This window comes from Girardinichthys multiradiatus, chromosome X (genome assembly GCF_021462225.1).
Source record: "Girardinichthys multiradiatus isolate DD_20200921_A chromosome X, DD_fGirMul_XY1, whole genome shotgun sequence".
In the NCBI taxonomy this organism is placed as follows: Eukaryota; Metazoa; Chordata; class Actinopteri; order Cyprinodontiformes; family Goodeidae; genus Girardinichthys; species Girardinichthys multiradiatus.
The window spans coordinates 4,412,187-4,440,101 of record NC_061817.1 but is presented as its reverse complement, the minus strand read 5'-3'; the positions used below and the strand labels follow the sequence as shown (position 1 = coordinate 4,440,101).

The window sequence follows — 27,915 nt, the reverse complement described above, 5'->3', positions numbered from 1 at the left end:
ATGCTTCCATCTGCTGAAAAGCTTTATGGAGATGAAGATTTCATTTTTCAGCACGACCTGGCACCTGCTCACAGTGCCAAAACCACTGGCAAATGGTTTACTGACCATGGTATCACTGTGCTCAATTGGCCTGCCAACTCTCCTGACCTGAACCCCATAGAGAATCTGTGGGATATTGTGAAGAGAACGTTGAGAGACTCAAGACCCAACACTCGGGATGAGCTAAAGGCCGCTATCGAAGCATCCTGGGCCTCCATAAGACCTCTGCAGTGCCACAGGCTGATTGCCTCCATGCCACGCCGCATTGAAGCAGTCATTTCTGCCAAAGGATTCCCGACCAAGTATTGAGTGCATAATTATTTGAAGGTTGATTTTTTTTGTATTAAAAATACTTTTCTTTTATTGGTCGGATGAAATATGCTAATTTTGTGAGATAGGAATTTTGGGTTTTCATGAGCTGTATGCCAAAATCATCCGTATTAAGACAATAAAAGACCTGAAATATTTCAGTTAGTGTGCAATGAATCTAAAATATATGAATGTTAAATTTTCATCATGACATTTTGGAAAATAATTAACTTTATCACAATATGCTAATATTTTGAGAAGGACCTGTATACACCACTGTCCCACTAAGCCAGCGGTCCACCGGGGATTTCCTCGGTTGCCCCGTATGCCAGTTTGCCCCTGGCTGTGAGTCACTTCACTAAATGAAGACCAAACACGTTTACATCAAAATTGCACCAGAAACCGTAACCCAAGTCCAGTCCATGTGAAAACAAGTCCAGGCTTAATTATGCAAGGATATTCGGAAAATACCGGCTCGTTTTGCAATTGTTTTCACACCGCCGCTTAGTCTGGCGGTTCTTTTGCTTTATGTTGAGAGCATGGGAAATCTCCAACACGGACTTAAAATGCTGTACAAATCTGTCAAGATCATATTTTCTTTTCTGAGATGCGCGTCGTGTATTCACGTAAGCTGCTTCTATCGGTGAAGCATGTTATCTTTCAAAACCAATCACATATATATAGAATATTGATGATGTATTACTGTTATGATTTGGGGTTGTTTGGTTTTTGGTTTCTGGGGTTTTCTTGTATTTCTCTCAGTTTTTGAATCATGCTTCTGTTTATTATTTTTCTGGTCATGTTTTAGTCTTGTTCATGTTTTGTCAAGTTTGGTTTTTGGTTCTGGTCATGCTTTAGTTTTTGTTTGTATTCATGAGTCTCTGTTCTTGCTCCAGCCACGTTCTGTTCTGTCTGTCAATTATCGTTATTCGGTTCACCTGCTCTAAGCTAATCTGTCTCCCTGCTCCACCTGGTTTTCTCTCCATACCTGTTCAGTTAGTCATCACGGAGTCATTTCTTAATCACGCCTTGTTTGTTCAGATCATGCCTTGCCTATCTTGCCTGCCCGTTTGTTATTTTGTTCCTGCCTCTTACTGAGAGTGAATTTTTGTTAATAAAATCTTTTTTGCACTTACCGACATGCTGCCTTCTAGTCTGCATTCTGGGGTCCTCTATCTCGCAAGTCCTAACAATTACAGATAATTCCAGTTCCCACAGTCCCAGAATGCAACAGCTGTTCAGCCGCTGTGTTGAGCTGTCAGTCATGATTCCGCACCACCGTGATCTGAGGCCCCGCCCCCCACGCCAAAACAGGGCAAAAAGTTTGAAGCCGAAAAAAAAATCTGCAAGTTCGAAGAAAAAAAACTTGAATCTGAAAAGTAGTTTTGAACTTGTTTTTTTCCAGTTTCACATCTGTTTTTTTCCTGTTTTAAAATTTTTTTGGGGGAGGTTTAAAATAATTTTTCAGGTTCAAATGTTTTTCTTTTGAACAAACTTTTATTTTTTAGGTTCAAATTTTTGCCTTTTGAACAAACTTTTATTTTTCAGGTTCAAATTGTTTTTGGTTGAACAAACTTTATGGCCCCAATTTAGCTCGATGGATTCAGTTTCATGGCAAGAGAAACTACCAGGAGAGAATGTGATTTGAATTATGAATCTGAATATTTAGAAGTGAAAATGTTTAAAGTGATATTTTTGCAAATAAAATGTCAAAATTGGAGTGCTTGTTTTGTGACATAAAACTTAATAAGACGGTAAATAAAAGCAATACAATTTACTTTGGCTTATATTCGTTATTTATTTTACATTGTTTCTATTTGTTGTTTATTTTTTATTTTATGACTAAAGACTGGGACACACTGTGCCAGCCACATGGAGAGGACATCAATGCTATGACTGAGTGTGTAACTGAATATAAACTTCTGTGTGGATAACACCATCCCCAACAGAAAACTGAGATGCTTCCCCAATGACAAACCCTGGATCACCAGTGACCTGAAGGACCTGCTTCACAAGAAAAAAGAGCTTTACAGCGGGAGACGGGGCATTATTGAGGAGTATACAGAAGCAACTTAGAGTAAAGATAAGAGACAGCAAGGAGGTGTACAGGAAGAAGCTGTACAATATCAGAGATGTGTGGTCAGGGATGGAAGAAGATTAAATGCTTCAAGCAGAAGGACGATTGGACCAATAGATGGCTGGACAGAGCCAATGAACTAAACTTCAACAGGTTCACTTCCGAAACAAGCTCAGCATCCTTCTCTCTTGCCCACAGGCAGACAGACATCCCACCCTCCTTTGAGCCACAGCTTTCCTGTCACACATCAAATGTTTTATCTTCCACCTCAGCCATGGACCCTTTTGCTTCTACATGTTTGTCTTCAACCAAATCAGAAGATGCTGTTTCTCTCTTTGGCCCCCTTCCACATGTGTGTCTCAAGAAGACAGGTGAAAAGGCAACTGGAGAGACTGAGCCGGAATAAGGCTGCAGGTCCAGATCGTGTCATTCCTAAAGTCCTGAAGGCCTGTGGGATTCTGCAGCCTCTCCTTAACCTTAGCCTGGACCAGAAGAAGGTTCCAGTGTTGTGGAAGACCTCCTGTCTTGTTCTGGTATCAAAGACAACTCATCCATCAGTCCTCAATGACTACTGACCTGTTGTCCTGACATCCCACATCATGAAGAGAGACTCATATTGACCCACCTAAGTAAGCAAAAATAAACTATCAGGACCCCCTATAGTTTTCTTATCACTGTGGAATTGCTGTGCTCTCTTTCATACTCTAAACTTGAAAACTGGCTCAGAGTTTATCTGTTTTTTCTTCCTAGATGAAACCACTAAAGGAGCTACATCCATTAACACTTACTTTTGTGAAGAAATCAATGCAAACAAGTAGTGATCCAGAATCCACTGTACAAGCAGACAAGAAGGAAACAACATTGCCGGACAAGGTACAGGTATCATCCTCTAACTTTAGTGCAAGTGATGATGAGGATCCAGAGCAGCAGGTTAATCAGATGTTACAGACAGTATTACTGTAAAGTATTAATGTACTTTGGAGAGCCTCCTCTTTCAAAAAACAGATTCCACTCATTTGGATGAAAACAAATGAAGGACGCTATACAACTCTTTCCAAACTGGTAAACTCTTTTCTGTGTATTCCAGCCACCTCAAATCCATCAGAACAACTGTTTTCAGCAGATGGGAACATAGTTCCAAACCATAGGGCAAATCTAGGTTATGAGCATGTAGATATTTTGACTTTCCTGCACTATAATAGTCACATGTTTGTTGACACTTAAGCTTATCTAGACAGCTAAACTGTTAGGTAAGGTAAGGTAAGGTAAGGTAAGTTCATTTATATAGCGCTTTTCAGCAACAAGACACTCAAAGCGCTGTACATACAATTACAATACAATCACAAAGCAAATAAACACAGATACAGACACAGAAAAACAAATCAAATGATAAAATCAAACAACAGAGGTCATTTAAAAAAGTAAAATAAAATAAAGAGAATAGAATGATGGACAAGAAAATGAAGGAAAATTGGACTGAAAACGCAACTAATCATGCCTAGATGGCACAGTCAAAGGCCACTCTAAACAAATTAGTTTTTAATCTTGACTTAAAGCAACTTAGGGTTTCAGCGCTTTTACAGTTTTCTGGAAGTTTATTCCAGATTAATGGAGCATAAGAACTAAAAGCTGCTTCTCCATGTTTGGTTCTGGTTTTGGGTATGCAGAGTAGATTTGAGCGAGATGACCTGAGAGGTCTGGCTGGTTGATACACTGACAACAAGTCTGTAAGACTGTGGAAATGGTGGTGGACCTTCGGAGAACACCACCCCCATACACCCCCCTCACCATCCTCAACAACACTGTATCGGCCGTGGACCACTTCAGGTTCTTAGGAACCACCATCTCTGAGGACCTGAGATGGTCTTCACACATAGACACTGTTAGAAAGAAGGCCCAGCAGAGACTGTACTTCCTGAGGCAACTCAATAAGTTCAACCTTCCACAGGAGCTGTTGGTCTTCTTCTACACTGCCATCATTCAGTCTGTCCTGTCTTTATCCATCTCAGTGTGGTTTGGCTCATCCACAAAACAGGACAGGTCCAGACTGCAACGAACAATCAGGACTGCAGAGAGAATAATCAGAGATGACCTTCCCTCCATCAAGGACTTATACAGGTCTAGGGTCAAGAAAAGAGCTGCCAAAATCTCTGCCGACCCCACACACCCTGCACATAAACTGTTTAGAGTTTTACCTTCAGGCCGCCGCTACAGAGCACTGTTTACCAAAACCAGCCGCCACAGAGACAGTTTCTTCCCCCAGGCTGTTTCTCTGATGAACATTCAATAGAGTACAGAACAACAGCATACAGATGTTGCAAATGCACCTTTTTTATTAGATATGTGTATATTGTACATTGTAAATTGTAAATTTGTATATTATGTAATGCAGAATATTGCATTGTACATTGTATATTGTACATTGTAAATTGTAAATTTGTATATTCTGTAATGCAAAAACAGAACAAAAGAGCAAAGTGTACCGGAGGCAAATTCCTTGTTTGTATGTACGAACTTGGCAATAAAGCTGATTCTGATTCTGTAATGTATTTTGGTGCTAAGCCATTCAGTGATTTATAGACTAACAGAAGTATTTTAAACTCTATTCTCTGAGCTATAGGGAGCCAGTGTAGGGACTTGGGGTGATGTGCTCCACTTTCTTAGTTCTAGTGAGGATGCGGGCAGCAGCGTATAGCTGTGTGTCGTCTGCATAGTTATGATAACTTACGATGTTGTTCATTAAAATCTGAGTTAGGGGAAGCATGTAGATATTGAATAGGAGGGGCCCTAACATGGACCCTTGGGGAACGCCACATGTGATTTTTATGGTCTCTGATGTAAAGTTACCTACAGACACAAAAAAGTCCCTGTCCTTCAAGTAGGATTTAAACCAGTTGGGTTGGGTGCTATATAGGAGGCGCTCATGTTTGAAAACTTGCCTTCTGCTAGAAACCGGTCTGGCGATTGAAGCGCGTCACTTTAAGAGAAGAGCTCTGTGCAGAGTTTCATTCATTCTCTCTCGTTGGACAACGAACCATTCATAATTGAAGGTTTTGGACTAAGAAGGCCAGAGATTTCACTTTGCCGATCGAAGACGTGAGTTAACACGTAACTGGAGACACGGAGTTTCGGAGAGACGAACCGCTACCGTGTTTCATTTTCAAGTCGACTTTGATGGTCAGATCATATTTTTCCTTTTTGTCAAGAAGACCAAAGGACAAAGACTGACCGTTCCCCTGAAGTTAATTGTGGACGTACATTAACTTAACCCCACTTTTCCTCGCTCGAATTCCCTCACTTGGAAGAAGACGACACAAGTAAAACCCATCTTTTATTTCTTTATTAGAAGGCCTGGGCAGGGTCAGAGGTTGTAGAAGCGATCAGAATCGCTGGTTAGGATCTCATGTGTTCTGAATAATATGTGCATGTAACCTTGCTTGTTGAAACTTTGATGTGTTATGTAATATCGGGATCCGCCGTGTCCCCCAGAGCTGTTTGTGTTTACTATCTGAACGCGGGTGCGTTGCAAGACTGGACTGTTAAAACGACCTCATGTTAAAATTCTCCATTTTACCTTTGTCTTCAATCTCACTGTGCTAGCTTGCCGCCAAAAGTTATCAATCCTTTGTGGTCAGGAGTTAGGGGGAAGTTTTATGATCAGAAGACCATAAGGACAGTCGGAGCTGCGCTCCAACCCCCACCACTCGCCACCACTCATATCCCCCTCTCCCTTCGTCTGTAGTGCCATAAACTGCTGGTTGACTCAATACATACCCACTACCGTTTGTTGATTTTGCTTATTTAGATGTGTTACCCCTGTGTTTGTAGAATTTTGCATGTTGAGTAGGTGAAAATTAATAAATATTCACATAGATAAAGAGAGAGCGTTTGGTGTTTCATTGTGTGCAAAAAGTGATGTGTCAGTCAAAATAAGGTTCAAGTTCCACACGTTTCGGCAGAAACGGTCGATTAAACAGTGACATCTCCGGCAATAGTTATTAATTATTACGGAGTATTTAACGGTTGTAATTGTCAGAGGCGTTGAGCCACAATTACAACACCAGAAACATCTCTGGTCTCGATTCGTAAATGAGGATTTATGGTTAAGAAATTGATTTTGTCAGATTATGATTTGTAATTATAATTATTGATCAAGATTATTCAATCAATAATCATAAACCCAACAGGTCCAATAATACCAGCACTGTGGTTCTTCCACAGTCTGCATTTATTCGGATGTCATTGAACACCTTGACAAGAGCAGTCTCTGTGCTGTGGTGAGCAGGAAGCCTGACTAGAAGACATCGAAGCGGTTGGTCGTTGTTAGGAAGTTGTTTAACTGCTGAAACAAAGCTTTTTCAATTATCTTACTGATGAAGGGGAGGTTTGATGTAGGCCTGTAGTTCTGTAGTAGCAGCTTGTCCAAGCTGCTCTTTTTCAATAGAGGTTTGATAATTGCTGTTTTTAGGGCCTGGGGGAAAACACCTGACAAAAGGGACGTGTTTATTATTTGTGTTAAATCAGATGTCATTACAGGCAAAGCTTTCTTAAGGAAAGCTGTGGGTAAAAGATCGAGACAGCAGGAAGAAGAGCTTAGTTGGTGTACGATTTCCTCTAGGTTTTTGCAGTTTATTTGGTGAAATTGGGCAATTTAGTCAAAATCAGTTCTAGTTGGAGACAACATTGGTACTGGAGTTGATGTGGATGTGCTGACTGCCCCTCTGATCTTTTGGGATTTTTCAGTAAAGACTTTAGCAAATTCATTGCAAGCCCTGGTAGAGTGGAGTTCAGATGCTACAGTTACAGGAGGGTTTGTTAACCTGTCGACCGTGGCAAATAATGCACGAGCATTATTAATGTTTTTGCTGATAATCTCAGAAAAGAAAGATTCCCTTGCATTTTTCAGTTGTAGGTTATATCTGTATAGTCTCTCTTTATAGATAATATAGTGAACCTGGAGTCCAGTCTTTCTCCACCTGCGTTCAGCTTTTCGACAATCCTTTCTTTCTCTTCTGACTGGTGGAGCAGTTCTCCATGGAGACATTTTCTTCCCAGAAACAACTTTCACTTTAATTGGAGCAATTGAATCAATGATGTCCGAGATTTTAGAATGAATGTTATCTACCAGCTCATCTACAGTGTTACAGGGCAAAGTGGAGGTAGAAGAGTAAATCTGGTTAAAGGTTTCAGCAGCACCGTCCTTAAAGATGCGTTTTCTTATCATGTCTCTTTGGCAAACTGAGTAATTGCAGATGATGCTTTTAAAAATAACAGAAAAGTGGTCAGATAGAGCAACATCAGTTACAGACACCTTGAAAATGTTTACACCCTTAGTGAAGATCAAGTCCAAAATATGTCCCTGTTTGTGTGTTTGCTGTTTAACATGTTGAGTCAAACCAACATTTCTAAGAGTGTCACATAGATGTATTGGACTTCTGTCTTCAGGATTGTCCATGTGAATGTTGAAGTCTCCCACAATAATTATACAGTCATAATCAATACATATCACAGATAAAAACTCATTAAAATCACTGATAAAGTTTGTTTTGGACTTAGGAGGCCTGTAAATATTCAAGAACATGGTTCGGACCGGGCTCTTTACCCGGAGAGCCAAATATTCAAAAGAGTCAAATTTGCCCAGAAATACTTTTTTACACTCTAATAAATCTTTAAACAAAGTGGCCACCCCTCCACCTTTTCTTTGCTGTCTGCTCTCACAAAGAAAATTGTAGTTCGGAGGCATCGCCTCTATCAGAATGGGAGCTTCATTAAATTCATGTCACCATGTTTCTGTTAAAAACAGAACATCAAGATCGTGGTCAGTAATGAAGTCATTGATTAAAGATGATTTTCCTGACAGAGATCTAATGTTCAGTAAAGCCAGTTTATATGACTTAGTTGTTGATATTAACTCTGTGTCTCGTTGTACCTGACAGTTTATGGCTTTTGTTGATTGTTTATTGCTGTCTCTTATCCTTTTGGCTTTGTTCTTTCTGTCACGTATAAGCACAGAGATTTTACAACTATCTCCTATTAGGGGCCCAAGTTTTTCATTTCTGATAGAGTTACCACTGGGGCCCAGACTGTATCACAGAGAAGTGATTTGAAGGTCCTGATTAGGAAGAGATAGATTAGGAGGTGGTGGAGGTCTGCAGCATTTGGAAGATGTTGGTCCAGTAGCAGGGCCTCGGCCACGGGGGGTGTTGAATGGAGAAGATGTCAGAGCCATTTGGGTCCCGATTTTAAGAGCTCCTTTCATGTTATCAGAATCCAGTAAAGCAAAAAGCGGGCTCAGTGGGGAGATGGGAGAGTTCTGTGCGGTCTGGGTTGGGGTCTAGGGTAAAGGGGGTTTACCGGGGGTGTCGGTCTGGGTCTGGGTTTAGGGGGATGGGGGTATAATGGGGGGGTGGGATGGGGGTATAATGGGGGGGTCCGCTTCTCCTGTGGATTTGGACAGGGAGACATTTTGTGATGACCTCTCTTTCTCAGCCAACTGGCTGATTGTTTCTGCTGGAGCTGTTGGAGGCTGTTGGATACTCCATGTTCTCTGCTGAAGGTCGAAGCTGCTGGCGGATTATTTACTGAATAGAAGAGATTATATGTGAGACGTCTGGCTCCTGGCTCGTTCAAACAGAAACCATCTTGCTTAAAGAGTTGTCTTTTTTCCCAAACAATATTAAAGTTGTCGATGAAGTTCACAGGTGTGGTAGTACATGTTTTTTTCAGCCACTTATTAATCATCAGAAGTCTGGAAAAAACCTCATCTCCACAGAAAATCGGTGCAAAGGGTCCGCTGAGAAACACCTTGATATTGAGACCTCCAACAATATTCAGAAGACAAGTGAAATCCTCCTTCAGTCTTTCTGATTTTTTCTTAGCCACGTCATCTATGGCTCCACAGTGTATAATAAGGTTTTCTAGAGACGGGCGCTTTTCTGTGATTGCAAGAATATTCTCTGAGATATTGGACACCATGTTACTGGTACCAATCAGAACTTCTGTGTTTTTCTTGTTGCAGAAGTTTTTAATCCCCTCCACAGCTGGGTTGCCCACTATTAGGGTTCTAGGTCCGGTGGGGTGCTTTTTCTCTGGCAATTTAGGAGAAGACTGTTTAGAATGGAGGTTGTTCTCAAACATTTTATTGTTCTCAGAAGATGGATCATGTTCCGGGTTTTCATTCCGTAGTGGAGCAGATCTGTTCTGGAGGGGAATTCCATTATTTCCAGCTGTCTCACTCCTATCAGTTGTTGTGACAGCAGCTCGCTGTCGAAGTCTCCTTTTCCCAGGGGAAACGGGGGCATTTCTCTGAAATACTGGCCATTCTAATTTATTTAATTGCTGAGATCTTCCAGTGAGTCGTCCACCTTGATTTTTTGGGCATGCGCCTAAAATAAGCCCAGGTGGGTCTGCCGGTAGGTTTATTCTCAGTGTTCTGATTGCCGCCTTAGTCGTTGAGCAGGCTGTCACTGTTTGGGATCACAGGCAGAGTTGAATCATGGGTGTACCCCATATTCACCTCCACATTCACTTCTAGTCTGTGGATTTTCATCTCCAAAACAGCCAATTTCTGTAAAAGTTTGTCGAAGTCCTCTGTGGTGAAGGGAGGCATTTTGTGTTGATTAGCTGGCGTCAACTTGTCCTGCTTTCAAGTTCAATTATAAAAACATCAAAGTCCTAATAATAATAATAATCCTTGGGAGTCGCTGGTAAGAAGTTGTTTTAGTCCAATATTTCCGTAATTTTGTCTAAGAGATAAAAAGTTAGGAGTAAAAGAATGCAAGCAAGCAGGGAGCTTAGGAGAAAATCGTCTTAGCAGGCAGAGAGGCAGAAGCAGTGCTGTTAGAAGCATTGTTCATGTTCCTAGAAATGTTGCACATTGCATGTTGCACAAAATGATAATAATAATTATTATTATTGTTATTTTTATTATCATTATTGCAACTGCACATTGGCATATAAATTGTTCTTTTTTTATTCCTACCTGGCCCAGGACATGGATCTCTCTTCAACCTGGTTCTCTGGTAGATGGTCTCCTGCAAAGCTAAACACCTGCAGTTTGTAGGTACGCTGATGGCCCCAACGGTTGGTTTTTTTGCTAGCGATGTGAAGATAGCGAGGTGTCTTGGTGTCAAAACGTTGGGCTGCCTCCTGTGGAGGGGTTGCAAAAGTTAACAGTTAAGATCTGAGAAGTAAGAAATGGCATGTGCAAATTTGGGAGTTATGGCGAAAGAGAAGCAGAAAGATGAGATAGGCATCCTAGGACGATTGTGTTAATCATTTAACTCATTCAACTTACTTATCTGCCAAATGGTTCTAAATTCAGACCAATGGTATTTCCACCAAAGCAGTTCTAGTTCTGAAGTAGAGGTGGTGCTGAGGCCATTTCTTAACATGTTCAGTAAAAGAACTGGATTGGTTTTCCACAACCTGAAAGCAAGCTCAGTACCACGTCATTACATCACAAAAAATTTCAGTAAATGTTTAGTCCTCTCTTTTGTCCATTTTATTTGATTCTGAGTTTTTGTGGAAGATTGCAGGGCATGGAGAACATACAAATCATATTATCAATTACCCCTGCAAAACTATACAGTACAGACCAAACGTTTGGACACACTCTCTCATTCAAAGAGTTTTCTTTATTTTTATGACTATGAATATTGTAGCTTCACACTGAAGGCATCAAAACTATGAATTAACACATGTGGAATTATATACTGAACAAAACAGTGTGAAACAATTGACAATATGTCTTATATTCTAGGTTCTTCAAAGTAACCACCTTTTGCTTTGATTACTGCTCCGCACACTCTTGGCATTCTGTTGATGAGCTTCAAGAGGTAGTCACCTGAAATGGTTTTCACTTCACAGGTGTGCCCTGTCGGGTTTAATAAGTGGGATTTCAAGCCTTATAAATGGGGTTGGGACCATCAGTTGTGTTGTGCAGGAGGTGGATACAGTACAGAGCTGATAGTCCTACTGAATAGACTGTTAGAATTTGCATTAAGGCAAGAAAAAAGCAGCTAAGTACAGAGAAACGAGTGGCCATCATTACTTTAAGAAATGAAAGTCAGTCAGTCCGAACAATTGGGAAAACATTGTCCCCAAGTGTCCCCAAGTGCAGTCGCAAAAACCATCAAGCGCTACAAAGAAACTGTCTCACATGAGGACCGCCCCAGGAAAGGAAGACCAAGAGTCACCTCTGCTGCGGACGATAAGTTCATCCGAGTCACCAGCCTCAGAAATCGCAGGTTAACAGCAGCTCAGATTAGAGAACAGGTCAATGCCACACAGAGTTCTAGCAGCTGACACATCTCTAGAACAACTGTTAAGAGGAGACTGTGTGAATCAGGCCTTCATGGTAAAATAGCCGCTAGGAAACCACTGCTGAGGACAGGCAACAAGCAGAAGAGACTTGTTTGGGCTAAAGAACACAAGGAATGGACATTAGACCAGTGGAAATCTGTGCTTTGGTCTGATGAGTCCAAGTTTGAGATCTTGGGTTCCAACCACCGTGTCTTTGTGCGGCGCAGAAGAGGTGAACGGATGGACTCTACATGCCTGGTTCCCACCGTGAAGCATGGAGAAGGAGGTGTGATTGTAATAGTACAATTACGTAATTCAAATGTTTTTTGCCTCAAAATATCAGAAAAAACCTTTGGATAGATTAATGTCCCATTCCTGCACCTGCAACAGCAACCTGTCGATCAGCTGTGCACTGGTGACCGACTTTAAAATGGCTGTTAGAATTTTTTTTCCTGGAAAAATAACAGGTAATCATGGCATTCATTATAATTCATTTTTAAAGGTAGCACTATAACAAACATTGTAAAAAGGCTAAAAGCATTGCCATGTCTAGTGAGGAAATAAACAATCAATAGAGGATTCGCTACTTTGGCAGCTAACAAGACTTGCTAAGCACAAAAACCAGTAGTTCTTGTAAATATTGAAACAAAAAAGAAGCAAATCATACATATATCAAGATAGACCTGTTCTGTTTGGAGCTGCTTTTCCACCAGCCGAGGTACCATTGCATGACGATCAGGCATCCAAGGCAAAGATACATTGACAAATTCCATGTCTTTGATCTGGAATACATTCTCCACACCTGCAAAAAGAAAAAGAAATATTGCAGCAATATTTTTTTCCCTCCTCAACTTTTTTACAGGTTTTAAATGTTCTTTCATACATCAGCTGGACAGCAAATGTGTTCCTGTAGCTACTATTTTTCTTTTCTTTTAACTTGTCCAGTCCGGCAACAAGATTTACTTTCACAAGTGTAGCATTATGGCTTTGGCTACAATGCTCCACTTGAAATATATATATATAAACCTAATTAGAAATTGCTTTGGGATTATTTCAAATGCAATGCACGCAGAAACCGATATGAAAGGAAAAAAGTAGCAAGAAAGAGAGGGGTGGGGCAAAAAGATAAAAGGGAGAAAAGGAGATACAAATAGAGGAGAGAAAGAAGGATATAGAGAATACAAAATACCCTAGAAGACTGCTTCTCCACATGCAACAACGCATATACAAACAACAACGTTACTCAAAAGTACAGGGTACTAATGAATTTAGTGGATTTATTTAGTTGCAACAGGGGCTCAATATTGAGTATATCTGTGTATCTGTTAGCACCTGTATCCAAACATCGGTGGGTGTATGTGTGAGCACGCTTGTGTATATAAGGTTTCACCATAACAATATGCAATAGTGGGTACAAGGAGCAACAGACCTGCCCCCTGGGACCCAAGACAGACACGGAGTAGATCTGAGCCACAGACATCCAAAGGACCCCAGAGCATGGGGATGCTGGGAGGACCTCCTCCGTAATTACCGCACCTAAGATGATCCAGGAAAGAGAGAAGCCCAAGACCCGACCTAACACAAAAACAGGTGCACACAGTCACACGTTACCACCCTCATGCGTACACATACAAACACTCATAACCACACACCCAACGTAAAGACACACAACAATGGTACACTCACTCGCACTCCTCATACATACTCTACACTCCTAAGTCCAGTCACCCATACCCCAAAGGAGGCAACCAGCCCCCCGATCCCAGAGGTGGTCCACTTCATTCTGGGGTGGAGACAGGCCGGCAGCACGAGCCACTAGTCCAGACTAGTGGCGGCACTGCCCAAACCTAAATGATCCCAGCCCAGACCCTGACCCTAGCCTCTAACCACCCGTGTCCCCATCTAAGGAGCGGTCCACTTGGTCCAAACGAGTCCAACCAGAGCCATCCCAGAACAAAACAGTCTCAACCCGCTTTGAACCCTAACATAAATGTCCAATGCGGACACAGATATTGTACATCAAACCGGCCTCTCTCCAGACATCAGCCGGCACCAACACGTACCCACTACCCCACCCAGAACCCTCAATGTCTTCATGCAACTTAAAATTTAGAGGTGGGTGCATGCACCAGAGATGAGGTTTTTTTCAATAGACCCCCCGTTGGATGCCATAAAGTGTACCCACCCCCAAGTGGTGCATATCATGAAAATATTATAGGTAAGATTGTCCAAATTGTACAATAAAATTGGGGCCCAGGCCACCATGGGACAGAGGAGATAGAAAACCTTCCTCACACTCCAATGACACACCCAAACCCCAAGGCCCTATTGGTAGTGTGATGGAACGGGCAGAGGGAGGTGTACGTGTATGAGGGAAGGACTGGAGGACAAAATGCCAGCTCCCTGGCTGTCCCCAGTAGGCATTCCCGTTTCCCGAGTTCCACCAAAGGAGGAAGACATGGTTCCATCCACTCCCACCCATATGACCAACATGCCCAAACACATCTGGACCCACGGCGCAGAACAAACAGAGCACCCAGTCCCTGATGCCCCCTGGCCTGGCACCGGATTGCAACCACAACCAGGCCAGCAGAGCAGCAAAACAAGCCCCACACCAACACCGAGGCAGCAAATAACCACACCCAAGCCAAAATGGCAGGACACCCAATTACAAACCCTAGCCAGGATAACATAGGCTGTGCACCCCTCCATAGACAAACAAACCAAAAATTCCAGTGCCAGCCAGGCAGCCAATCAGACCCCGTGACGCACAACCCTGCCCACTACAGTGCCAAAGATGCCGGTCCAGCAAACCCAAGAGTACCACAGAAAGGCCACGGCCCGCACCGCAAAGAGGCCACACCCCCTCCGAGACAGAACCACCGACATCCAGGCTAGCCAAGAAAAAACCACACACCACACATTCTTCCATACATCCTTAGGGACACGGTGAAAACCATTAAACCCGCCTACACACCATACAGCAGAGGACAAAACACAGCAAAAAGCCCCTAAAACAAAAGCCGTGCACAAAGCCCTCTTCGCACAAATGTGTCCCCACCAGCCTCCCAAACATAAAGTCCCCTGCAAAGGTAACCCCCGCGAAAAGAAGACCCACAACATCTATACCCAAGCACACATCCATAACCATACCCACCGAGAAGCTAAGACCACTCCACCCGGAAAACAACTCGTCAGCACATGTGCCGAAACCATGCAGACCCCTCCTCCAAACAGAATTGATACCGAGAAGCATAAGGAACCGGAACCAAAACGAAGAACCAGAATCCAAACGTGAGCCACCCAGACCCAAAAAATGTCCATCATCTACCCCCACCCCAGACTCTCCACCCCACCAGCACTAGCCCAAAATTCCGGCAACATGCCTGCCAGGACCCAAGTCACCCAGGCCCAGCCAGGGCCCCCACTATGTGATGACGCTGATCAAAGGAGCCCATAAAGATTGATCTGATGTGGAGGCAGAGGCTGTCTCCAGACTTATGTAATCCACCAAAGGGTCTCTATACTGATTAATACTAATAATATTTTTCCAATTCATGAGGATAGTTTTCTTAGTGATACATAAGGCAGTGAATAAAGGGTTTTGTATTGTAATAAGTGTAAACTGGGGTTACTAGTCATTTTAAAACTTCTTAAATATATCTGAGACCAGAATATTTGGTCATAGTTGACTGATATATCCACCTCCCATTTCATAATAGGAAGGGATATTGAATAATCTATTTCAGACAGTGTCCTGTGTATTTTAGACAGTAATTTGGGGGGTTGAGATGAAGAAACTAATACACTTGATGAAGTTTGTAACCCAACATTATTGAGCCTAAATTTATTTTGTTTTGTCATGATGTAGGGTTGTTTGGTTTTTGGTTTCGGGGTTTTTCCTTATGTTTTTCACTGTTCAAGTTTTGAATCATGTTTCTGTTTATTTTCCTGGTCATGCTTTTGTTTTGTCGTCTTGATCATGTTTTGTCAAGTTTGGTTTTCGGATCTGGTTATGCTTTTGCTTCATGTTTTTCTAGTTTGTGTTCAAGAGTCTCTGTTTTGCTCCAGTCACGTTTTGTTCTGTTAATTAAGTTTATTCAGTTCACCTGCTTCAAGTTAATCTGTCTCCTTACTCCACCTGGTTTTCACGCCATATATTCACACCTGTTCTGTTAGTCTTCGCGGAAACATCTTTCACTCTCATATGCTCATGTCTAGCTCTCTAACCAAGTCTTGTCTTTTTTTTTTGATCATGCCATGCCTGTCTTGCCTGCCCATTTGTTTTGTTCCTGCCTCCTGCTGAGTGTGAGTTTTTGTAATTAAAACTTTTCTTCACTTACCATCACCATCATGCCTGCTCGTCTGCATTGTGGGGTCCAATTCCAAATAAACCGTGACAGTATGTTTCCGCCAAACACGGACCTCGCGGATGAGCATCGGTCTGGCTCCATTGGCCTCTTTGCCTTCCTGTCTCGGGAGGCGGAGAAGTCGTTGCGCCGTTCTGCGGGGCTGTCAGTGCCGCAGTCGGCTTATGAAGGATCCAGGGTGGCTGTCATGGAGTGACATTTTGGACTTGTTGGTTTATTTTGTAATTTTGATTCTCCTTATGGCTCTTTGTTTATTTCTTAAGTTATTGTTTCTATGTTCCCCTCTAGTTTCTCTGTTTACTTTAGTTCATAGTTATTCTAGTTCTTTATTTCCTCCTCTGATTTATTCTCTTGCTTAGTTTGTGTTTTCTGTTTTAGTCCTTTCACCCATCCTCAGCCTTTGTATTTGTTTCACCTGTTCCTTGTCACACATGTTCCCTGTTTCTTTGATTACCTGCCTTTTGTTCCCCTCTCTGTGCTCTGTGTATATTAGTTGTTCTGTTTGTTTAGTTCCTCGCTGGTTCCTTGTTTCTATGTCGGTGATGTCTATGCTTCGTTTATGCTACGCTACGTTTCTATGTCTATGCTTTGTCTATGCTTCGTTTATGCTACGTGTACCATGACTATGTTTTGTTCATGCTTCGTTTTGCCATACTACCTGGAGTGTGGAATAAATTATGATGCGGCTACCGAGCTCTGTTCTGCGTTTTGGTCCGACCCACAGTCCTTCCCCGACATTTAGGAACCAGCCAAAAGAAGGACCAAGCAGAACCAGAGATGATTACCTTGTTTGAGTATTTCCGACGTGCCGCGGAGAAGAGCGCACGTCAGGATCAGGAGGAGAGAGAGCAGCGGTCACCGTTTTGGGGCACAAGACTGGCTAGGCCTCTTCTGGGTACTGGTCCGCTGCGTCACAGACCCTCTCCTCATCCCCGGAGTAAGTCACTAGATCCAGTCTACTTTTCCTCCTCGTTTTTGGAGCCAGAGTTGCCTGCAGCGCACTCTCCCAGTTCGGAGCCCGCCCCATCTCGTCGGAGATGTCGCCGGCGCCGCAAGCAGTCCGCAGCAGCAGCAACGCCTGAGCTCGTCACGTCCACTGCTGCAGCAACAGTAGCGCCTGAGCTATTCACGTCCGCAGTAGCAGCTGCAGCAGCAGCAACGCCTGAGCTCGTCACGTCCGCAGCAGCAGCAACGCCTGAGCTCGTCACGTCCACAGCTGCAGCAACAGCAGCGCCTGAGCTTGCCACGTCCGCAGCAGTAGCAGCAGCAGTAGCAGCACCTGAGCTCGTCATGCCCTCTGCTGGTCTCCGGTCGTCGGTGCGACCGCCTGGGTTCAGGCCGGGTTGCAGGAGATCAAGAAGGAACTTATGAAGTCACGTTGCCTAGAGTGTGTTCCTCACTTGATTAGCAATCCTCAGGATCTGGTTGACGTGCACACTATCTTACTAGATGACTTTCTTGCAGAGGGATGGCTAGACGCTCCAGCTCCACTCTCCGCTCGAGGTCCCTTCAATCCTCTTCTCGTGGCCGTTAAGGCAGCCATGCCTCTGGACTCACAGCATGCAGCTAAGCCTACAGAGCCTCAGCCGGCCGCCGCCGGATCTACAGAGCCTCAGCCGGCCGTCACCGGATCTACAGAGCCTCAGCCGGCCGCCGCCGGATCTACAGAGACTCAGCCGGCCGTCGCCGGATCTACGGAGCCTCAGCCGGCCGTCGCCGGGTCTACAGAGCCTCGTCATGACACGGAGGAGCCCGTGGGCGGGCTGCCTCCATTCCCACACCATGCTTCGGTGGAGCCCATGGATGGGCTGTCTCCAAGACCTGGTCCTGAGCACCTGCTCAGTTTCCTCTGGGGGGTGTTACTGGAGATACGGACTGACTTTTTGACTTTGATTGACTCTTTACCTGACTCTTTGCCTGACTCTTTGCCTGACACCGAACCGGACGCCAGGGCCAAGTCTTCAGGGTTTCTGCCTGGGTCCAAGTTGGACGCCAGGGCCAAGTCTCTGAGGATCTCGCCACTTCATACACTGCTTGACTCTTCGCTTCGTGGGTTTGCCTGGCATCGCCGCTGTCGGACTCCAGGAAGCCTGCATCCTCGCCGCAGACCTCCAAGGCGCCTGCATCCTCGCCGCAGACCTCCGAGGCGCCTGCATCCTCGCCGCAGACCTCCGAGGCGCCTGCATCCTCGCCGCAGACCTCCGAGGCGCCTGCATCCTCGCCGCAGACCTCCGAGGCGCCTGCATCCTCGCCGCAGACCTCCGAGACATCTGCTCCTTCATCGCTGGCTACTTCGTCACTGCCGGCCTCCGGATCAACAACCACTTCGATGGCTACTTCGTCACTGCCGGCCTCCGGATCATCAACCACTTCGATGGCTACTTCGTCACTGCCGGCCTCCGGATCATCAACCACTTCTCTGGCTACTTCGTCGCAGGTCTCCGGATCATCGGCCTCCTGGATTTTGTTATGCGCCCCTGGAGATTATGGACTTTGGTTTTGTTGTTTTGCTTATTGGGAGTTATTTTTGTTTTGGACTCTGCACGCCAAATCAAGATCCTGAGGACGACAGGTCTTCTGTATTCTTCTACTGAGCTGATTGAGAGGATAAAGCAGATCGAGATGGAGTATGAAGCGGCAGTAAGGCTGTTTTACTGCCATCCTCCATCACCCACGTCAAGTCTCCAGGGCGCTGCTGCAGAGCAGCCCACGTCAAGTCTCCAGGGCGCTGCTGCAGAGCAGCCCACGTCAAGTCTCCAAGGCGCTGCTGCAGAGCAACCCACGTCAAGTCTCCAGGGCGCTGCTGCAGAGCAGCCCACGTCAAGACTCCAGGGAGCTGCTGCTGCTGCAGAGCAGCCCACGTCAAGACTCCAGGGAGCTGCTGCTGCTGCAGAGCAGCCCACGTCAGGACTCCAGGGAGCTGCTGCTGCTGCTGCAGAGCAGCCCACGTCAGGACTCCAGGGAGCTGCTGCTGCTGCATAGCAGCCCACGTCGGGACTCCAGGGAGCTGCTGCTGCTGCAGAGCAGCCCACGTCAGGTCCACAGCCTGACACACCACAGCCTGACTCCAGGCCAGACACACCACAGCCTGACTCCAGGCCAGACACACCACAGCCTGACTCCAGGCCAGACACACCACAGCCTGACTCCAGGCCAGACACACCACAGCCTCAGCCTGACTCCAGGCCAGACACACCACAGCCTCAGCCTGACTCCAGGCCAGACACACCACAGCCTCAGCCTGACTCCAGGCCAGACACACCACAGCCTCAGCCTGACTCCAGGCCAGACACACCACAGCCTCAGCCTGACTCCAGGCCAGACACACCACAGCCTGACCCTAAGTCAGCCTCAACCCCCTCCACACGGCGCAGAAGACGTCGTAAGAGGGACGCCCCGGCTCAAGTCAACGGGGGCCCCGGCGACGCCTCTGCTCACGCCACTGAGGGTCTCGGTGACGCCTCAGCCCCTGCTCACGCCACTGAGGGTGATGCCTCAGCTCCTGCCCACGTCACTGAGAATCCGGTCGACGCCTCAGCTCCTGCTCACGTCACTGAGGGTCCGGTCGACGCCTCAGCTCCTGCTCACGTCACTGAGGGTCCGGCCGATGCCTCAGCTCCTGCTCACGTCACTGAGGGTCTCACCGACGCCTCAGCTCCTGCTCACGTCACTGAGGGTCCGGCCGACGCCTCAGCTCCTGCTCACGTCACTGAGGGTCCGGTCGACACCTCAGCTCCTGCTCACGTCACTGAGGGTCTCGCCGACGCCTCAGCTCCTGCTCACGTCACTGAGGGTCCGGTCGACACCTCAGCTCCTGCTCACGTCATGGAGGGTCCGGTCGACGCCTCAGCTCCTGCTCACGTCACGGAGGGTCCTGTCGACGCCTCAGCTCCTGTTCCTAGTCTGCAGGAGTTTAAGGAACGTTTTGTCCTCGTTCTGGCTTTTGAACCCAAAGCTGAGGGTTCGCCAGGCTCTGCTTCAGCCTCTGAGGGTTCGCCGGGCTCTGTGCCTGCTCGGGACGACCTCCTGGTCGCCCGCCTGAACTCTGTGCCCGCTCGGGACAACCTCCTGGTCGCCCGCCTGAACTCTGTGCGTGCTCGGGACAACCTCCTGGTCGCCCGCCTGAACTCTTTTTGTTTGGACTGTTGTGGGCGTCTGGTATCCGCCCTTAAGGAGGGGGTTCTGTCATGATGTAGGGTTGTTTGATTTTTGGTTTCAGGGTTTTTCCTTATGTTTTTCACTGTTCAAGTTTTGAATCATGTTTCTGTTTATTTTCCTGGTCATGCTTTTGTTTTGTCGTCTTGTTCATGTTTTGTCAAGTTTGATTTACGGATCTGGTTATGCTTTTGCTTCATGTTTTTCTAGTTTGTGTTCAAGAGTCTCTGTTTAGCTCCAGTCATGTTTTGTTCTGTTAATTAAGTTTGTTCAGTTCACCTGCTTCAAGTTAATCTGTCTCCTTACTCCACCTGGTTTTCACACCATATATTCACACCTGTTCTGTTAGTCTTTGCGGAAACATCTTTCACTCTCATTCTCATGTCTAGCTCTCTAACCAAGTCTTGTCTTTTTTTTTGATCATGCCATGCCTGTCTTTCCTGCCCGTTTGTTTTGTTCCTGCCTCCTGCTGAGTGTGAGTTTTTGTAATTAAACCTTTTCTTCACTTACCATCACGCTGCCTGCTCGTCTGCATTGTGGGGTCCAATTCCAAGTAAACCGTGACAGAACCGTGACATGTTTATTCATTTTGATTTAATTTGCTGATATTTTAAAAATTTATTCTGTTCCATCACATATAGTATAATATTGGTTAATCCTCCACCATCGTCCCTGTTCCCAAGAAGCCAAGGACCACAGGGCTTAATGACTTCAGACCCGTTGCCCTGACCTCTGTGGTGATGAAGTCCTTTGAGCGCCTTGTGCTCTCACACCTAAAAGACATCACCGACCCCCTCCTGGACCCCCTGCAGTTTGCCTACAGAGCCAACAGGTCTGTAGATGATGCAGTCAACCTAGCCCTTCACTTCATCCTCCGGCACCTGGACTCCACAGGAACCTATGCCAGGATCCTGTTTGTGGATTTCAGCTCTGCCTTCAACACCATCGTCCCAGTTCTGCTACAGGAGAAGCTCTCCCAGCTGAGTGTGCCCGACTCCACCTGCAGGTGGATCACTGACTTCCTGTCTGACAGGAAGCAGCGCGGGAGGCTGGGGAAGCACGTCTCTGACTCCCTGACCATCAGCACCGGTTCCCCCCAAGGCTGTGTTCTCTCTCCTCTGCTCTTCTCCCTTTACACCAACAGCTGCACCTCCAGTCACCAGTCTGTCAAGCTTCTGAAGTTTGCGGACGACACCACCCTGATCGGACTCATCTCTGATGGTGACGAGTCCGCATACAGATGGGAGGTGGACCATCTGTTGGACTGGTGCAGCCAGAACAGCCTTGAGCTCAACGCTCTAAAGACAGTGGAGATGGTTGTGAACTTCAGGCAGAACCCAGCCCCACCTGCCCCCATCACCCTCTGTGACTCCACAATTGACACTGTGGAATCTTTCCGCTTCCTGGGAACCATCATCTCCCAGGATCTCAAGTGGGAGCCAAACATCAGCTCCCTCATCAAGAAAGCCCAGCAGAGGATGTTCTTCCTGCGGCAGCTGAAGAAATTCAACCTGCCAAAGACTATGATGGTGCACTTCTACACAGCCATCATTGAGTCCATCCTCACCTCCTCCATCACCATCTGGTACGCCGCTGCTACAGCCAAGGATAAGGGCAGGCTGCAGCGTGTCATTCGGTCTGCTGAGAAGGTGATTGGCTGCAGTCTACTGTCGCTCCAGGAACTGTACACCTCCAGGACCCTGAAGCGGGCAGGGAAGATTCTGGCTGATCCCTCCCACCCCGGTCACAGACTCTTTGAGACTCTCCCCTCTGGCAGGAGGCTGCGGTCCATCCGGACCAAAACCTCACGCCACAAGAACAGTTTTTTCCCATCTGCCACCAGCCTGGTTAACAAAGCCCGGAAACCACACTGACACTCTCCCTTTCACCCACACCCCCCTTTTTTGCTGACAGGACACCTGTAACCTGTAACTCTATGCGTTACATTAACGCTCAGCTTGGACTCCTGCTTACTTGCACTGCTTTACTTGCACAATGATCATCTGCACTGTTGTATTGCTCTTGCATCTTATACTGCTCTATATTTACTCTCACTCACTTAAAACTGTGCACTTATATTTATATTATATTGTAGATATGTTTGTACTGTTTAATTTGTACTGTATTGCACCGACTATGCCAAAACAAATTCCTTGTATGTCCAAAAACGTACTTGGCAATAAAGCTTTTCTGATTCTGATTCTGATTCTAATCTGTTAAACGGGATGAAACGAATTCTTTCAAGTATATGTTCCAGGTATTTAATTCCTTTACAACTCCAGTGTGTAAAGTTCAATTTCCACTTTTTGTAAAAGCAGGATGAGGTTTAGTTTTGTTAAATTATCCAATACAGGAGAAACATTGATACCCAAATATGTAATTTTCCCTGACTATAGTTGTGTATTAATGTAATTGTGGAAAGAACAATTAATTGGAAGAACTGTAGATTTTAACCAATTTATTTATTGTATAATCTGAAACTCTTAAGAATTAATTAGTCCAATTACCTAGAAGAGGTAAGGTTTGTGAGTGCTGGAGAAAAAGTAATACATCATCGGCATAGAGACTGATTTTATGTTTGATATTCATGCAGTTATTATCTATTAAATGAACTAATCTGCTTGAATTTGTGGATGATTACCTCCCTTTTATAAATCAGTTTGGTCAGGATGTATTATGAGAGGAGTTACCTTTTCTAGTCTTTATTTCCAGGCTTTACAGAATATTTTAAGATCGTTAAAAAGGGATATGGGATGATAGCTGGTAGGAAGTATAGTGTTTTTGCCTGGTTTTAACAGAAGAGTAATGTTGGCAGAATTTATATTTGGTGGAAGTCAGCCATTTTCTTAGGTTTCCTGCAACATTCTGTGGACTGTTGATGCCATAATATTCCAGAATTCTTTGTAGAACTCTGCTGGAAATCCATCTGGGGCTCGAGCCTTTTTATTTGTTAAGCTTTTGAGGGCTTCCTAGATTTCAGCTGATGTCATTGGAGAATCCAGGGTCATCGCTTGACTATCTGATAATTTAGCAAGTGTTACTTTATCCAGAAATCAGTGTCAGTATCTGTCTGTATCGAGTCTTTAACAGCACTAGCTGTTAGCTGGTTAGCTAAAAAGTTACCTGATTTATTGCCATGTTCAAAGTTTTCTATTTGAAGTCTTCGTACTAAGAATTTTTTTTTTTTTTTGTCAATTATTTAACTTAATTAGTTTTACTTTACACGTTTTCCCCAGCCTTTTCTTTTCTTGAGAAGCTTCTAACAATTTAATGGTGCCATCTTATTTTGTCATCTAATGTGTGTTTTTTTTTTATTTGTCTTCCTATGTAATGAGAATTAGATTATTTTACTTCTGATCACTGCTTTCCTGGCCTCCCAGAGAACGAATGGGCAGGCCATCATACTCCAAATATGAAGTCCACTGTTCTTTAAAATATTTGATAAAATCTTTATCCTTACGCAAAGATGTATTAAACCTTTAGCTTTTGCTTTTTATTTACTTAAAGAGGCAGTTAAAGAGGCAGGAGCAAGATCTCTGACAGCTATAGGGTGTATCTCATTGTCTAAAATGTCAGTCAACAATGGTACACACACTCCCACTCCCCATACATACTGCTGACTAAGAAATATTCCAGATGAGAGTAAAAGTGATGGACATGTGAGAAGAAAGTATATTGTTGACGGTTAGGGTGAAGAGATCTCAAAGATGCATCACAAAGTCCGTAATCACTCATGTGTTGTTTAACTATATTTATCTTCTTGTATTCAACCAGTCTATTTCTTCATTTAGACTATAGCTGAGGTTGCCTCCAAGAAGAAGTGAGCAATCCAAGTTTTCAGACAGTGCAGAAATAAAAGTATGGGAAAATGGGGGTTATCAACATTTGGGGCATATACACTGACAATACATAACTTTTGGTTATGTATAGATGTTTTTATTATGATAAATCTACCCTCTGGATCTGTAATTGTCTAATGATGTAAAGTTAACATTTTGGTGAATTAAAATTGCTACTCCCCCAGAAAACAAATTAGGAAATTAGGATAATTTGCAGCTGTGGCAAATTTATGAATCTCTTGTAATAGGACGACTGCCTGTGGTCTTTTAAGTTGGTTAAAAATCTTTAAGTTTTTCTCTCTGGTGCTGGCTCCATGCACATTCCATGTAACAAACTTTAGTGTGCCCATAGTTGTGCGTGTGTAGCTAAACCTGGATGTAACCCTGTCAGTATAATAGACCAATATAAGTGTTTATCTTTTTGGGTATTGCTTCATACATGTAAAACAGTTTTGTATTTTATTAGAAATGTAGAAAAACAATTATTTAAATTAATTTCCCAATTCTTTTCTCATGGGTTAAAAGGAACTTTAGTTTTCTCCAGTGTTCAGTGAAGCGCACAGACATGTCGGGGGAAAGTTTCTTTTTTCTGAGTGCTTAGTGCTTACTTTCTTTGTTCTGTATTGTCCAGGAGTGTTTTTTATGTGAATTTGCTGACTTTTATCTGTTGTAGTGCCTAAAACAGATAATTCGTCATTTATAGACAACTATATTTATAAACCTGGAAAATTCTTAATTTTACCCTCTGTGGTCATTGAATCCTAAAATGTGACATTAATAATATATTATCTCCAAAACCAGTCAAAATGACTTTTGGACACAGGGAAAACCAGTTCACCTGTAATACACCCTAATCAACAGAATCTAGACAGAATACAGTTTTTTCATTAAGAGAATTTTGAGGAGGTATTTAAAATTTTTCTTCTAAAAATAGAAGAAAAAATATCTAAATAATAACTACCAGAGTACATGTTTAATGTTTTTAGATTTGCTGCCAGACGAGCCGGATCTGGACAAAACAGTTTAGAAAATGTATTTTTCCTACCTGAGAGATAAATTGTCTTAGACAATTTGATTTATGAGCAGAGATATTTCAGCTGTCATGTTTTGCGCATATTTAAACATAAAAAAGGATAACGGAGCATTCATTACCAGAGGGCACTTAGATGATCCTATATCTACTTATGGGGTGTCGTTTGTAAAGTTACCCATTCAAAAGCTGACAGCAATATTTTGGGTCAACAGAAAGAAATGGGAGTTCATTTTTCATAGTCATTTTTTCACTATGCCATTTATACATTTATAAATGCCACCATTCCAAACTAAATATTTAATTAACAAATGAAATATTTAATTAACAAAATAAATATTTTGCTCTAAAATAAAATTATATTAGGAAGCTAAATGTTTAGGCCCGGAGCTAAATATTTAGTTTAAACACTAAATATTTATTTAGTTTGGAGCTAAATAACTCACAATATTGCTGTCAATTTGTGACGGTGTAACTTTACAAACAGCACCCCATATGTACTCAGTATCAGACAGACATTTACCAAATAATGTAATACTATGCTGCTTCTTACCTGCCACATCTAGGTCCACCTTGAAGTTGATGAAGTGCGTATGAATATTGCCGAGGACATTTTCTGCCACTTGGTGTCCGTACTTCAGATTGCCGTCTACCAGGTAAGAAGATGAGATGTAGCCAGTGGCGTGCACTTTGGCTTCAACCGATCCACTTTGATAAAAGATGAAATCCCACATGTAGTCATAATTCCCTATAGCTGTGATCGTTCTGAAGATTAAAGCGCTGTTTACCATCCCTCCATAGCTGTTGTGGAAAAAATCGGCGAAGTGTCTTCTTAGGGGCTGACCCATGTTGTGCTCAAATATGCATATTGAGTTCCTAAACCTGACTGGGACCGAGACATCGATGTAACGGTATGTGTCAACATAGTCGGCGTTATAGGGACAATCTACACCACGAACTAGCTCATGTGCGAAGCGACCGATTCCAATACTTGAATCCAAAAACTTAGTGAGAATCATCCCTGGTGTCACTGATCCATACACCGACATTGCCTCCTGCACGCTTATTTCATAGGCAATTCTTTCACCATTGAACCTCACATCAAACACTCTCATACCTGTGAGGGAACTGAGTCCAAAAGCAAAGCTCCAGTCCAGGTAGAGGACGTGGTTGTACCCGATGCTGTAACGCTTCCCTTCTGAATAAAATTGCTGGGGTGGGAGCTGCAGCGGCTTTTTTCTAGGTTTAAGAGAACCGTAATCAGGAGATTCCTTGTAGACAATTTTTTTCACTTTTCCATTATTATATTCCATCTTAAGTTCTTCCACCGTGTTAAAATATTTGCCGTTATAAAGCAGCTTCTCCACTTTCCACTGAGATGCGTTTACGCTTTCGTGGTTCAGCAGCACCTCGAAGCCCACTGGGTGAATGTACATGCCGCTCATGTCCCTAAAGAAAGAAACCCAAGTTTTTCTGTCCCCTGACCGAAGGCCCCGGGGCATTTGCTCGAAAGCCGTCAAGCGTTTTTCATTATCCACACCAAAGCTCTCTTTAAGGAGTTTCGCTAACTTAGAAAATACCTCTGTCTCAAAAAATTTAAACATCAGATTGTACTCCCCAATGGTAACCAGGCGCTTATTGATCGGTAAATCCATGTTGTATCTCTCCTTAGTCACATCTCTGCGGTATGTCGGGTTGGGAAGAGGCCCTACCACATACTCCTTAATGAAGCTCTTCGAGCCATAGAAGACCACCACTGTTGCTTCTCTTATTGGCTTTTGACCTTTCCCATCTAAGTAAGCCACAGCCTCCGATTTCTTTGGTAGTGAGAGATCAATTAGAAATAAAAAGTTATCCGATGGCTTAGTGGTTTGACTGGTGGAGATATCCAGATCCCTCTGTTTGAGCATGTACTGCTGGACTTGCAAGTACTCCTCTTGAGTGAGATCAGCAAACACGAGGCTGCGTTCATCGTGTTCACTCTTCAGTGGGTGGACACGCAGAGCCGAACATTTGGGCACCCTGCCTGAGTGAATGCCGATCAGTACGATGTTCAGAATGACAGAGATGAGTCCAAAAATGATGAGCGCCCATTTTACAAGGGAGTTCATTCTCCGTTCTACCATTACGCACTATGTGTAGAAAAGACACGCATGCATTCTAAAGAGGAGGAGGGGTGGGATAGTTAAATAATATGACAAAAGAGAGGCGTGTCTCCAAATGTTTCCCATCCCTCTCAGCATGGACCCATAACCTCCTGGCACTTCTTGGAACGGGATAATTTTGTTCTCTTCAACCGTGCTTGATGAGAAACGTTGGTAGAAAACTGAATGCAAATATTTTCTTGCAAAAATAATTTATTTATCACCTCAAAAAAGAGGTTTATGGTATCATTGCTACTTTAAGGAACCTACATTCACACTCATAACTGTTACAAATGTTAACGTTTGAAAATAGTTGTATTCAAGTTAAAAATTAAGAAATGTTACTACTGCTTTTTTTTTTTTTAACCTTAGAACAAAAGTGTCACCATTTAGGATACTTTAAAAGTAATTATGAATTGTTTGGTCAATTATAAATATCACTATTCAACCTACATGTGCATAGTGTCAGAATACAATACAGCAAGTACAACTTTTGTTTCTGCCCACTTATGGATTTAAAATATGCGATCACTCCCTTCAACATGTAGACTTAGTCAGTTTTAGTAATTCTAATGTTACCCCCCCCCCCCCACACACACACACACCAACACCTCATAACCAAAACAATAGATTTCAAATATATTTGCTA

The 27,915-nt window shown here is 43.9% G+C and overlaps 1 protein-coding gene across 1 annotated transcript in view; it reads right to left on the bottom strand.

Annotated features, from left to right (window-relative positions):
* The window catches only part of LOC124863404 (primary amine oxidase, liver isozyme-like), a 50,758-nt gene extending 23,476 nt beyond the window's left edge, over positions 1-27,282 (bottom strand). Inside the window, exons 1-3 of the mRNA XM_047357765.1 lie at positions 25,676-27,282; positions 12,412-12,530; positions 10,407-10,573 (exon numbers count right to left, since the gene is read on the bottom strand). Of these exons, the coding sequence (XP_047213721.1) occupies positions 10,407-10,573; positions 12,412-12,530; positions 25,676-27,248 (1,859 nt within the window). The 5' untranslated portion in view covers positions 27,249-27,282. The remainder of the gene's footprint in view (positions 1-10,406; positions 10,574-12,411; positions 12,531-25,675) is intronic.
* Positions 27,283-27,915: the final 633 nt, after the last annotated feature.